Genomic DNA, 15,201 nt, shown 5'->3' on the forward strand with positions numbered 1-15,201 from the left:
CTATCTATCTATCTATCTATCTATCTATCTATCTATCTATCTATCTATCTATCTATCTATCTATCTATCTATCTATCTATCTATCTATCTATCTAGTCTTCTAGATATATAGACATATAACCTGAAATCAACGTCTACCATGTAACATTTATGGATTACACAGACCTGTTGGTACATTCCCACTGACATCTTTGGGAATCCTTGTTTCCTCGTCCTGAAATCCAAAGCAAGTTTACGATCTTCTCGCAGGCTACGATTTTTATGCATGTGGGATTTATGACAGTGGAAAATTGCTGAAAATTATTTTGCCCAGAGCCTATGATAATGATTGACTGCCACTATAGGCTGGCTTCAATAATTAGGTTGTGGAAAAAGTCTATGAGAGAGTGCTCACCCTCTACGGCATTCCTTTGCTGCCTGTGACTGAATACATATTTACATAAGTTTGACAAAGTGTGCATGACTTTAAAGGAAAAAAGATGAACCAAAGAGTAGCAGGAGACTCCATGTGGCTTCACGTGTAAAAAGTGTTAGTAGTAAGCAACAGCTAGCTCCTGCTTTTCAGATTCAAAGACATGGCTCTGAAAGAAGAGCGATAGTAAAGTGCTTCTTTATCTTTACTAATTGTAAATTTGTAAAATTCTGTTTATTTCAAAAAATACCTAAAATACTCCAGTTCATGGAACCAGGACCAAAAAAAGCTCAAGATAATCTGCCTTGGCTGAAAATATCCCATACTGTATCAGTATCTTGTATGTGTGTGAGGAAGAAAAGAAGAGAGAAACTTAGGTAGAGACAGAGACCGATGAACAGGAAAACAGATATATGCTGAGACACTGAAAGTGAGCAGCTGACAGCTCGGTCACACTTCCCTGCTCTCCTGATACGCTTCCATATTGCGTCCCTGATGATGTGCATTTTCCTCTGGACACACACAAACATAGAATGTTCTTAGTAGATTATTACATTTTCAACTAATGAGCACATCTTACCGAAATGTGATTTTGCTAAGAACACTAAGAACGGCCATGTGTACATACATCTATTTCAAGTTTTATATGCAGATAACATATGGCACATATCCAAGAAGTACAAGCATTTCATTTGGTTGCACAGATACTAGGCACTGGTTTCATTGTTGAACACAGTTATACCTGCGGTATTATTATCTTACTGTTAGAGGTTAAAATGATTTCCATGCTGTTTTTAAGCAAAATTTAATATAGACTTCTAAAATTTTAACCAGACTTTTCTTGTTATTTAAATGATCCAATTCATATAACATATAAAAATCTACACAAAATATTTGTCTTTAGGACTGAGTCATATGCTAGCGTAGGTACAAAATGTGCACGTGGTATCTTGGCTGAGCTGGATGATGTAATGAGCTGTATGTGTGCAGGCATGCCCTTTCAGGCAACGCTGCAGGGTGGTGTGGGGAAATCAGGGTAATGGCTACTGTTTCAGGCTATGCTCAGTCCCTATAGGCTGCACTGTTTAATTAGAGAGAGAACATCCATCCTCCTTTGTCCTCTTATTGGCAAATCCAGACCCGGACTTTAACCCCCCTCACCCAGCCTTTGATTCATGGAACATGACCAGCAGACGTTTTCATTGTTGACAATGGCATTCCATATTCAAAAACAATTTTACGTGCATCCTGTCATTTTAATTCATTTCAATTTTAGAGTGTGTCAGGTGAGTCTAGTGATGTATGAAACATGATTTGCGCAGTAATCCAATTTCACAGGGCCAGCTGCCTAACACAGATGTCAGCTCGTCATGTGTCCACAGATAACGTGCTAACAAAAAAGCCCCGTGCCTACAGTAAATGTGGAGACATTCTGCTCTTCAAGTGATTACTCTCCCCTTCACCTTTGCTGTTTTCTTATTTGCTTGCCATTCCTTTCCTTTGTCTCCATCCTTACCTCCATCAGTGACGCCCCCCGTTCCCTCGCCCTTCCCCCACTGCATTGTTATGGATCCATCTCGATGTGGCATTCTTGCCATTTAACCCCTCCCCTCTTCCCTGTCATCTGCCTCTCAGCCATGTAGCGGGTATATTATAGCGGTGTTTGTAGTAGGGGGTGGGGTTGTCCTGCCTTACTGGCTCATTTAATGAGCTCCGGTGGGGATCGGACCAACGGCATGAAAAGCTGTGTGTTGAAAAATGGGATGTTCTGTTAAACAGATGCGCCTCTGCTAATGATAGTGCTGTAGCCTCACTTCATATACAGCATGAACACAGAAACACTCTTAGGAGGCGGGAAATGTGTGTAACCCATCATCTGGGAGGTTTGGAGCGGTAGAGTGAGAGCATCTCAGGTGACTCTTCTTTTTTTGTGAACTTAGAAAAGAGTTGGAGAGTTGGATAGCTTGTAATGAAGGAGCGGTCACTACATAGCTGAAATTTTCACAGTTAAGAGTCTAAGAAGAATGTGAGTCATAAAAACTGAGACTTGGGTTATGAATGTGAGAGGTTTGAGAATAGCTGTTTGATGTTCGGCCTTTTTAAATAATAAAAATCATCCAACATACTCTGGGGTGTCACTACGTGTCCTGTAGCTCCAGCAGTAAAGAGGTTGGGTGAAATAGATACCATCAGACTAAATTCCCTGTCAGATATTATCCAGATGAATTGAAGTCACCTCATTCATTCCTGTGACAACCATGATTCTGCATAATGGGCCGTTAGGACTTAATTACAGTGGGACTTTTTCGCATGTGCGATCTATAGAGACTCCAACACAAGCTTCGGGATTCTCAGAGACTCTCTAATGACTGCCTCATTATGGACACAGAGTTGTGCTAAACAAAAGGAAACCTTAGGGAATGCTCCTTTATGCACTGCCAAGATGGCGATACACTGTGATTTTAAAATATAATGGGAAAAATGGAAAATTTGAAAAGAGAAAATCTGCCTTACAGCTATTGAATACAAGAAATTGAGAATTGTATCTCTCAGGAAGGACATTAATTGAAGAGGAGAGTCATCACTGTATTTGTTGGAAGCACTGAAAGACAAAACTGACAAGCTCCAGTCTGTGAATTCATGTAAAAATATTGGTACAATTATGACAAGTATGACTTTTTTGAGGTCCTTATAGTTTCAGTATGGGCAGTAACACCATGTGACAATTTCAGGGTCAGCTGTGGTAAGTACTTGGTAGTCTGTCAGTATTTGGGAGATCTGTGCTAAGACCGGAGGCTGGGTCACTGACCGTGGTACTGAATACCAGTGCTTAGGCCTACAAAGGCAGGATGCCCATATGTTTTTAAGGATACCCCTGTTATTGTCACCAGATCTGTAGCACTATATTGATAACAACATGCTTTAAATTTCTGTTGCTTTTCTCTTATTTGACTGTGAGTAAAACTTCACAATTGCAGAAAAGTTTCCTCAGAATTTCCTTTAGAACACATCACCTGCTTTCCAGTTGGTGATTAGTGACTTTGATGAATTTCAGCATAAATATATTTTATTCATGTTCACATACATTTACCTTTGTGTCTTTCTTGTGACTATAAGCTCACTGCAGGGTTAAATTTGAATAGGCCTAACACAACTTTTTAAGTGTCCCACTGAGTGACTGTACACCTACTCTCTTAAATTAACAGAATTGAGAATATTTAGGATCACCAACACTAAAATGGGAATGTCAGAGGTGTAGCATGCTTTGGAAAACAACATTCAGAAACAGCTGAGACACAAATATGTAAAAAGACAATGTATAAAGATATTATGCAGAAAATACATAATCTTTAAAAATGTTTATTTGTTGGAGAATAGCATACTGACTGTGGAAGGAAAGCACAGTGTCAGTTGTGATTTGTGATTTGATATTTAACACATGCAGTTTTGCATCAGTATTGTTTTATTGGAACTTCCACTGATTACTTTTCCCTCTGTGGACATCTCTATCAATACCTGTCCCTAAACATATTAATCCCAACCATGTAGGGATGCATAATCTAGAGGTGCAGTGTGATAAAGCCTCTCTTTCTTTAGAGTCCTGGAAATTATCTCCCTCTTCTTATGCACAGCACAACCTGGAGTGTTTGCTGAGAGCTTCCTTTTGAGGGGCTGGTGGTGGTCACAGCTCCTAGGCAGCCAGTATGTGTGAGCTCATTTCTTCCCACTGTAATGCAAGTGACTGTGAGGCCCAAAGGGGGCAGATATATCCGGAGCCTGGCCCTGCTCTAGTTGCCTTTATATCACAACATATTGTGATGCACCAATCAAGAGAATGGGGATCGGGCTCCTCGAGAGACCAGTGGGAAACATGTATAATGGGCCGTCTGTGCTATCACATGGATGATAACAGCCTGAATTTGACCAGTAATCACACAACCAGCCTCTAATGCAAACTTCTTTAGTTATTAGGTAGACATATTTTATGACTGGCACCATATGTCCACACTTACCACAGTAGCTCAAAAATTATGAAGCAGCACAAAACACCTCATGAAGTTTGTTTACATTTTTTTTGAATGCATGAATTTGTATTTTCTTTTAGGAGATAAAGATAAAACTTAAATCTTTTGAGCCATACATTCTCTTTATAGGGTGTTTGTGCAGGCAGTGTGTTTGTATGCTATGTATGTGTGTGGCTGTGAGCTTCCTCCTTCCCCTTCATCCTCTTCTCTAAACCACAGAGTGTTGCCAGGACAACCCCTCGTGGTCCTTGCTGCATCGCAGCAGCCCTCAATGCCAGCGCTCAGGGAACCTCCTCGCACTGGGAAGGCTGCATAAAATTGGGATAATCGCCGTCGATTATGGGACACAATGAGCTGCTGCTTCTGAAAGATTCATTCATCCTGGAAAAAGAGACTGTGGAGGGGGGCAAGAGAAAGGGGCGCCTTGGTCCCTCCGCTGCTCTCCCACGGTGGGCACAGGCATGACATCAGTGGCCTGAAAGAACTGGCATTCTGGACATGCCCACTGCACTCCCCTCTTGCTATACCCTTGCACCCCCTCTCATCTGAATCCCCCCCCTCCTTTTCTTGCTCCTGCCAGTTTGGATGCAGCGCTTGGCCGGACGAGTTGGGGCCACTGCCACTGTTTGCGTGTGAAACAAAGCCCCTCAGAAGGAAGAGAGAGGAAGCAGAGAGCTTCACATGGTACCAGCCAAAAGCGGGGATGGCTGCCTCGGCCTTCCCCTCACAGGCCCCTCTTTTGGCTGAGAAGTGATGGTGCGACCCCAGTACCCCCTTCTCCCCTAGTGTCCCTCTTACTCCCCCTTGTAACCCCTTCTTCTCTGTCCTAGCCCCTTGCTCTCATCCCGAAACTGCACTCTTTTCGCGGGAGAGCCCTTTGAATAAGGATGACATGTTAAGGGATTTAGGATGAGTGATTTCTCATGACACAACCTTTACAGACAGAGATGGCATTCCTCTCGCTTTTGTTGTGTAGCTGGTCATTTGTTTGAAGAGGAAATAGCTTTCCAACACATTTCCCTAATTAGAATAATGTGATACTGCTCAATGCCATGTGAAGTCTCATGCTGCTGGGAGACTAGAGGGAAATCAGCGTGACAGCATCCTCACATGAATCACATAGGTCAATTGTGCTTTGGAGTTCAGTTTGGAGTTTTATTGACTATAGTCAATAAGATAGATAGATAGATAGATAGATAGATAGATAGATAGATAGATAGATAGATAGATAGATAGATAGATAGATAGATAGATAGATAGATAGATAGATTAACCAGTGTATAATGTGGTGAACCACATATCCATCTGGTACTTGGATGTGTCTAGAAGCATGCTCTCTGTGGGGATTACAGTGTTTAGGGACTGTTAAGGACCCTGGGGGATTTGAAACATAGGCTCTGATACTAGCTCCTCCTTCCATTTCTTCTTCTTAGTTATTTATTTACTTTTAGGTTTGTTGGCTGTGCGTCTGCGTATGATATGTGTGCACGTGTGAGATTTGTGAGTAGCTGGCCGTGGGTGTTGGTGGCAGTGGAGTCAAGGGGTAGGAGGTGGTGGTGGTGGAGGGGGGGTGGGCGGTGGGGGATGTAGCAGACATCAGGATGGGGCCATTCAGGTTGCTGTGTCTGTGACTAAGTCTGTCGTCTGGACTGTGTTGACTCGCTCCTCTCTGGATGCTGCGGAGGAGTTTGTGGACAGCTGAAAGCAGGTTGCCGTCAGCAGAGCAGAGGTGTTTTTAGCCACCGGCTGTACCTGGGATCTTATCTGCTGACATCAGGCAACATATTTGGATGGAGCACTTGCACGCCTGCTAACACTTTCTTGTGCCGACTCCCTCTTAAATACCAAAGACTGGAGATTTGATCCTGGTCAATGTATATAGCACTTACCTCAACTCCCCCAGAAATGAAGTAAGTACTATGTATTTCCATTCATATCATAAATATTTACTCCTTTTACTTTTTTTCTCTTTTTTTACTCCAGCCACTTATTGATTTTTAAGTTTTGTTTTTATATACAATGAAAAAAATATAGTTTTATAGTTTTCATTTTATTCACAACTCCAGTAACTCTTCATGGCTTTACAGTCCTGTAATGCAATTAATCTGACTAAGCTCTCAGCCAAGATTAACTGGTTTACAACATGATCCCATTAGTGACTGAGAGGAAGAAGCTGTTTGTGGGTGTGTGGGCTTGTACAGGTCTGAAGGTCTGAAATATGGTTTTGTACTGAACATTTAGTAAAATCTGATTATACTGAAAGAAAAGTAACTTTTTAACATTTACACTTCCTGAAACAAGATGCCCAGTCCCATCTGATTGTGGACTTAAGTGTGAAGCTTCTCAGAATTATTTGTTAGGGCACAGTAATTAATTCGAAGCTCATGAAATGTTAATAACAAGAAGGATGTTCCATCCAACAAAATGACTCTATAACACAAAAACACCTTGCTATTTCCTCCTGGTGCAAATTGATAATAAATAATGCAGCTGCTGCAGTGGCTGTAACTCTTAGCTATATTTTTTCACATTCATCCATCACTGGGTCACACAAACCTGCTCTCTCATTTGTCTCTGACTTGGTGAGAGAAGTGTTAATGAGAGGATTACAGCAGAGTATCGCCTGCTTCCTCTCATAGTGCTAAAAATAATGACAGGGAGGGAAAAAGGGGGACATTCAATTAGCAGCACTCATCACTCCCGTGGAATAGGATTTTTATATAATGGTAATTTTTTAATTTCTGGGGTTTTATCAATTCCTCGAGTTTTTATCTAAAGTATGCAATCACGCCACGATAGAGTGCAATGTGGCTGCTACTTGCCTGCTGTTTGCGTGTATTTTCTGTATTTCACACGTAGAAATTAATAAGAGGAGCTAGGAATCATCCATCTGTGTGCCTGGAAGTTGACCAGGTGGTCTTGTTATAGTCTTTCAACATCATAATGCACACACAATGGGGGAGGTGCGTGTAACTTAGAAAGTGTGTGTTTTTTGTGGAATTGTATGCATACACAAAAAACTAAAACCTAAAAAATCATAATAATAACAAGGCTGGCTGTGAGGTTCCTCTCTCAAAACAACCTCTTGATTCAAGCTCTCTGTTGCATTTGGTAAAAGCTTTAGCTTTCACAAAGAAAGAAAAAAAATACTTGACATCATCATTAATATCTCCAAATAACATAATCTTCACCAATGAAGCTTCCATTTGTGTTTTTTAGACTGTGAACCCCATGGCAAAGGGGAAGGTGAGGGTCACTTTATTTCATTTTTTCTGGTTGTCCATCACACCAGAATTTGTAATGGGCTCATTGAATAGCAACAAAGACCATAAGCAGACAAAAGATATATCAAGCCAAGCAAGTTAATTGTGTATATTTTTTCTTTAACTTGATGCTGAGGGATTAGCATAAAGCTATAGTGCCTGTTATTTTCTCTTTTCTTACACATACCTAACTGTCACATGACAGACACAGCTGGCTCCCTTCTCATTAAACAAATGCATTAACACCTCAGTGGGACTACAGAAAGCTACTCAGGGCTGCTCATTATGAAAAATTGTGTTTTATTCAACACAAAGCTGCTCTCAAAGCATTACCTGTGAATGTGAAAACTGAAATGATAACTGAGAGATAGAAAGAGCAAGTCTAAACAGATATATTATTTGATAGTTAGGCATTTTTTGTCTCGTACTCTTTTTTTTTCAGTGCAACAACATTGTAAAATTAAGACTCTGTTTAATCTGTGCATTGTAACAATTCCTGAAAAGTCTACCAACATTTTCCACAATTAATTATATTGTATCAGAAAAAAGGTTTCACAGTTTCTGCAAAAATCTAACAAAAGTCTGCTCTGAGAAAATTGGGGCTACACAATCGCCCTTCAGTAAACTGAGATGAGATACCCCAAAGGACTGTGATTTCAGAAGCAGCAGCTTGTAGTCAGCTTGCATCTTTTGGAATGCTCTCTTAACCATGAACAAACAGTGTTCGAGTGACAGCTTGGCAACGCTTGAATGCTAAACATTTTTCATCACACAGTGTTTTGATTTGAGCTATAAACAGTTTTCAAAGGCTCCTGTATGTTGTTGTGGAATCAACAGAGTCTTCTTTCTCACAGTGACTGTCACATGACAGAATATGACCACAGCATGATCGCCACAGCATGGTCATCAAAAATGTTCTGTGGTCAAGTGTGTACTTTTCACATTGTCTGACTTGATGGCTTTGATTTTAACAAAAATCACTTGTTCTTTCTTTATATTACAGTGCCAACAGTATGCCTAAACAAGTGGAGGTGAGGATGCACGAGAGTCACCTGGAGCCCATTGAGGCCAGGCCCCAGTCGAAATGTGCCCTAATCTGCTCCAAAATGTTCAAGAACCTTCTTCTCACTCTCACTGTCCTTGGTAAGCCCCCTCACGCTGTTTTTTTTTCTTCTTTCAATTACTTATTATTATTATTATTATGTTTTGGTTTTGGGTTTTTTTTTATCTCGAGAGCCTAATAAAAAGCAAGGCGGGCTAAACACAGATACTAACTACCACTGAGTTCAGTCTTATGCTAGCTCAATTATATGTGCGGAGGAGATGCCATCTGTGCTCAGACAGAAAGATGACTGAGTGTTCTGAACTTTCCCAATTCTGTGCCACCTGTTGCTATCAAAAGCTGTGCTGTACTGGACATACAAACAGCCTCTGGTGATGCATGAAAAGTGCTGTCATCTTACCACATGCTGATTAGGGTTCAAAGAAAAAAAGTTTTTAATAAAGGAAGAGATGTAAGGTCTTAAATTAGATTTGCTTAAACTGTAGTTGTTTCTGATGGTTTGTTTTTATGTCGTCTCTCCCAGTCATACAGTCTATAATTACAGGACTCTTTAAACTGTAAATTAAAAAATATGTGTACATTTGACTTATTCAGTTTCTTACTGCATTGTACTTGTATGGATGTGGGCTTGTGTGAGCATGTGTACTGTCCAATGGCACCCGGCTGGACGCTCACAAAGCAAGTGAGCCAGCATGATCATTGATTATCTGTCACTTGGCAGATGAAACCTTGAAAGGGAACTTGCAATTGCTCCAAAGGGAAAGCACAGGAAATCAAGTGCCATCCAAAACCATCGGGTGTGCAGAATCCACAGGATGCTGTTAGACTGGGGGATAGATTAAAGCGCTGAAGACAACTTAGGTTTAAAAAAAACAAAACAAAAAAAAAAAACGCTGGAGGCCTTGTGATCAGTTTGTGTTATGAAACAATATATTGGGCTGTGTTATCTTTGGCAGCAGAAGTGCAGCCTCAGGAGGATGTTGGAGTTTTAAGACAGACAGACACAGAGGCCAACCACCAGGCCTGGTAGGCAGGGGAGTGGGGGTTGGGGGTGGGAGCATACAGAGGTCAGCTTTACTTAATGGCAGGAACAGTGTGTGGCAGGAAAAGAGCTGTTGGTTAGAAGAGACATTGTGGCTTTAAGGGTCAACAACGATTTTGTTTGAGAATAGATGATCTTTCAAATGTCACAATATTCAGGCTATTAAAGAATGGAGATCAGAGGAAAAGTAAGGTTGCACACACAAAAAAGATAATGTGAAAATAATCCAAGTATCTCAGTGAGACTAAATTTGTGCCTGAGATTAGAGTGAAACATCTTTTTATCCATCATTTATTGAAGCTTTTGAAAAAATAAAATTTTTAAAAGAGTTTGCTGAGATGACAGATGCTTCACCAGTGAGTCGGACATGCTGCTCCTCCTCTCTGCTTCAAAGGAATCTGATCTTAATCCTCCACAAGCTTTGCTCACTGTCAGCAGGTTTGCATTTTATCTTCACAACCCACTGCCCTCCCTAAGTGTCCAGCAGATTCCTTCTCACCAAACAACTGAAATTATAAGGCTGGAAGCTAAGATGTTACTAAGATGTTAATACGATGTCTTTGAGAACAAATCATTTGAGAATTATTTATTTCATAGTTTGAATTGATACTATTTTCAAGTCGCAAATTATTAAAATCATAGCATTTTGTTATGCTTTATTTGCATGTAATATCTGACTTACTTAAAGTTGGCTTGGCTTGGCCACTTTGTTTCTGTATTTCACTTTGTTTCTCTCACACAATTTCATATTTTGGGATTTTACACCTTTTTATTTTTCTTGTTGCACTTCAGGTGTGATCTTGGGGGCTGTATCAGGGATGCTGCTTCGTGTTGCTTCCCCAATCCACCCAGACATTGTCATGGTGATTGCTTTTCCTGGAGACATCCTAATGAGGATGCTGAAGATGTTGATCCTGCCACTCATTATCTCCAGTTTAATCACAGGTGCAGTGTAAAATTATCACACTCAAATAAATTAGGAATATTAAGTTCCTGATTTACACCTTTTGCTGCTCTAATACACTAAAATAGACTTGGTGAAAAAGTCATAATGCAATAAGAAAATACCCTTATATAATCTACTAATTGTCTTTGCATAGCACAGCCTTCATGTCTTGCAGCATTGAGTCAACATTTCCATTGGATACGTTCTAGCAATTAACAGGCAAACATGATCTTGCTTGCTTTGGGTGCAGGTCTAGCCGGTCTTGATGCCAAATCTAGCGGTCGCCTGGGCACCAGAGCTATGGTCTACTACATGACAACCACAATTATTGCTGCTATCCTGGGAGTTATCCTGGTGTTAGTCATCCACCCTGGCAACCCCAAACTGAAGGAGAATCTTGGCGAGGGCGAGAAAAATGATGATGTGTCTAGTCTGGATGCCTTCTTTGATCTCATCAGGAACCTTTTCCCAGAGAATCTTGTGCAGGCTTGTTTCCAACAGGTAACAGATTAAAAGGATTTATTCACAGTTTGAAAATCTTTGTGAGATATCTGAACACATGAATGCCATCCCATCACTTATTAGGGAATATTACATAAAGTCATAGAAAATAAACTTGTGTATTGGGACATGTGTAGGCTTACATTCATAAAGTGTTCGGAAGAGGCTACCAACAGAGAACTACAGGGGTTGATGCCTGATAAACCAAAACAATTGCACACACAATTCAAATTTTATTTATATAATGCCAAATCAAAACAACAGTTGCCCCAATGCTATTATTGTAAAGTAAATAGCTTTCAATAATAGAAAGGAAACATAGAAAATCCAAGCAACCCCTCCTCGAGCAAGCGCTTTGGGGACAGTGGGAAGAAAAAACTACCCTTTAACAGGAAGAAGCAGAATCAGGCTCAGGGAGAGGCAGCCATCTGTTGGAAGAGAGCCAGGGATTAATAACTAATTAATTACTAATGATTAAATGCAGAGTGGTGTATAAAGATATAATGAGTGAAAAAGGTTATTGAGGAAGAAATACATCATGGGAATCCCCCAGCAGCCTAGAGCTTGAGGATTCAGGGTTTCCTTATCCAGCCCTAAAAATATACTTTATCAAAATGAGAAGTTTTAAGCCTTATCTTAAAAGAAGAAAGGGTGTCTATCTGCTAAATCCAAATTTAGAGCTGATTCCATAGAAGAGGGGCCTGAAAGGTGAAGACTTTACCTCTCATTCTACTTTCAAATACTAAAGGAACAACTAGTAGGCTCACAGTCTAGAGCAAAGTGCTCTAATGTGATGTTATTGTACTATAAGGTCATTAAGATAAGATGCGGCCTGATTATCCAAGACCTTGTACATTATAAGAAAGATATTAAATCTGATTCTAAATTTAACAGAGAGCCAATGAAGAGAAGTCAGTGTAGAAGACATATCTTGCTTTATATTATATATATATATATATATATATAATAATATATATAATATAATATATATATATATATAATAATAATATAATATATATAATATATATATATAATATATATATATGTGCTATATATCTTCCTAGTCCCTGTCAATACTCTTGTTGCAGCATTTTGGATCAACTAAAGGCTTTTTTAGGACATTCGAATAATAATGAACAAATCCAACCTAGAAGTAATAAATGAATGAAAAGTTTTTCAACATCACTCTAAGACATGTTTCTAATTTTAGAGATATGCTTCAAGTGGAAAAAAGTTCTACATAATTGTTTAATATACGCGTTGAATATCCTGGTAAAAAACAATTCCAAGAATTGGTGGTCAAGGTAATGCTATCCAGAGTGAGAATTTGGTTACTCTGGATAGCACTTGCTGTGGGTTTGTCTTTAAGACATACCTGCAGTTTAACTAACTGGTGTGTGTTATGGTGTATGTTCATGGATAGATAAAGTTTAGTATCATCTGTATAGTAGTGAAAATGTTTGCCAATGCCTTCTGATGATACTGCCTAAGGGAAGCATGTATAATGTTAACAGAATTGGTCCTAGCATGGAACCCTGTGGAACTCCATAGTTAACCTTAGTGTGTGAAGAGGACTCTCCATTTACACGAGCAAACTGGAGTCTTTTAGAAAGATCTGATTCAGAACCACTGCAGTGCATTACCTTTAATACCACAAAAGAATTCTTAAAGCAAAATATTTTAAATGTCATTAGCTCATTAATATTTATGCTTAATGCTTAATTTCTTTCAGATTCAGACAGTCACAAAGAAGGTGGAGGTGGTTATTGAGGAGGATGTCAATGCCACCACTATGGAGGGCCTAGTGGCTAACATTACAAAGGAGCCTCAGTACATCATCAAAAAGTCACTGCAGTTCAAAAGTGGCATGAATGTTTTGGGTATGTAAAACTCACTGCAACTGAAAACACAGTAATATAGCTGCAGTATGTGGCCTAGTAACATTAAGCAATATTACGAATGGTGCTAAGCGCTAACATCAGCATGCTAAAATGAAGACAATGATGAAGCTAAGATGCAAATGCTAAGCTGGTAGCAGGTAACAGAACATGTATACATGTTGAGAACATTCATCATCTTAGCCAGCTTAGCCATCACCATCACAGCATTTGCTAACTAGCGCAATACACAGAAATACAGATCGCTACCTGATGGAAATGTTCTGAATGTTTTGCAGTTGAGACATTTCCATCGAAACCACAATGCAAAGAGAACAAGTCGGGGAATAATCAAAGTCATTCAGATTAATTTCCTCGGCACCATATTGATTTAATATCATGGAAAATAGATGTTCAGGTATTTCAGATATTCCAGTCATACTCTAGAGTCATGCCTGGGAATCGGTTTTGAATGTTGCAAATATCTGGACAGGCCTATTGGTTTTTAAATGGAAACCCTATCATCTTATAAGAATTCCCTGATGCTGGACACATCTCACCCTTCAGCACTGGTGGCATTCAAAATGTGACACATTTATGATTTTTTGTCACAGGTCTGATTGGTTTCTTTATTGCATTTGGCATCTGCATGGGCAAGATGGGAGAGAAGGCCAGGCTCATGATTGAATTCTTCAATATCCTCAATGAGATTGTGATGAAACTTGTCATCATGATCATGTGGTTAGTGTCACTCAAGATTCCCATTGACTCATTTTAAAACTCATTTAAGTCATTTGAATCAGAAATGACTTAATTTAATGTGTTTGTTGTTCATTCCAAGTTATTTGTCAAGTCACTGTAATGCTTTAAAAGATAAAGGCTTGCTTGTAATAGGAAGATTTTATGAGGGTTAACTAATTTAATATGTTGCTAAATGATTAAACATATACTTTTTCTTCTCATCAGGTACTCTCCTTTTGGTATTGCCTGTTTGATTTGTGGCAAGATCATTTCCATTAAGGATCTGGAGGTCGTGGCTAGGCAGCTGGGCATGTACATGGTGACAGTGATTATTGGCCTCATTATCCACGGAGCAATTTTCCTCCCCAGCATTTACTTCGTTATCACCAGGAAAAACCCCTTCACCTTCTTCCTGGGCATCTTCCAGGCCTGGATTACTGCTCTGGGGACAGCCTCCAGGTTAGCATCAGAATGGAAAAGGAATTGCTGTCTTAATATTTGTGCAAATTATTATACATTTATAATCCAACTTGTTTTGCTTTTCCCTTCCAGTGCTGGTACACTACCTGTCACCTTCCGTTGTCTGGAAGAGAATTTGGGTATTGACAAAAGAGTCACTCGTTTTGTGCTCCCAGTCGGTGCCACCATCAACATGGATGGAACTGCTCTGTATGAGGCTGTGGCTGCCATTTTCATTGCCCAGATGAACGGTGTCAACCTTGACCCTGGTCAGATTATCACTGTCAGGTCAGAAAAAACACGGCTTTGCACTTAATATTTAACATCCCATCCAAGTTTACATTTATATAAGAATGGGCTTTAGAAATGGAGTCCTACAGAATGGCTGCATATGTGTGCAGTTCCTCTATTGAAGCTATTCTTAGTCACCAAAGTAAGACTTGCAGTTCCCACTGTTTAAATTGTTTAAACTGAGATAAATGCAGCTCCCACAGTTAGATCATTACAATAAAGACAAACTCAGCAGAAGTGTTGTGGCATTTAGTGGTGAGCTGAAAAGAAATTTAGAGTACAGCAAATTAAGCACCCAGAGGAAGCAGCCATATGCCCCAGTCCCTTGTCTCATGCTAAGGAGGAAGCTAAGCAAAAATTACCAGTCACTCGCTGTTTTCATCGTAACAATCTTTCCAAAATACTCTTATAATCCAGTGATCTGCAGATAGATGACCTTGGCTCGGACATTTTTATTGACTATAAATCCATGGACCTTCAAATTAAACATCCAATCTCTCTTTCATCTCTGTGAGCCTCTGTTCATAAAGATGAAGAACCTACTCGGGTGCGCCTCAGCCTAAGCACAGCAGAAACTGAGT

The 15,201-nt window shown here is 39.8% G+C and overlaps 1 protein-coding gene across 3 annotated transcripts in view; it reads left to right on the plus strand.

Moving 5' to 3' along the window:
• The window catches only part of slc1a2b (solute carrier family 1 member 2b), a 29,208-nt gene that overhangs the window by 6,872 nt on the left and 7,135 nt on the right, over positions 1-15,201 (plus strand). Inside the window, exons 1-8 of one of the 3 annotated variants that reach the window (XM_005941745.3) lie at positions 5,985-6,347; positions 8,704-8,843; positions 10,598-10,750; positions 11,002-11,252; positions 12,985-13,132; positions 13,744-13,870; positions 14,096-14,329; positions 14,423-14,617. In XM_005941745.3, the coding sequence (XP_005941807.1) occupies positions 6,310-6,347; positions 8,704-8,843; positions 10,598-10,750; positions 11,002-11,252; positions 12,985-13,132; positions 13,744-13,870; positions 14,096-14,329; positions 14,423-14,617 (1,286 nt within the window). In that variant the 5' untranslated portion in view covers positions 5,985-6,309. Of the gene's footprint in view, positions 1-5,984; positions 6,348-8,703; positions 8,844-10,597; positions 10,751-11,001; positions 11,253-12,984; positions 13,133-13,743; positions 13,871-14,095; positions 14,330-14,422; positions 14,618-15,201 lie in introns of those variants that run through there. The other 2 variants (XM_005941747.3, XM_005941746.3) reach the window with 2 other exon arrangements.

The sequence above is a fragment of the Haplochromis burtoni genome, unplaced genomic scaffold (assembly GCF_018398535.1).
Source record: "Haplochromis burtoni strain Fernald_Lab_line unplaced genomic scaffold, NCSU_Asbu1 Contig_322, whole genome shotgun sequence".
Lineage (NCBI taxonomy): Eukaryota > Metazoa > Chordata > Actinopteri > Cichliformes > Cichlidae > Haplochromis > Haplochromis burtoni.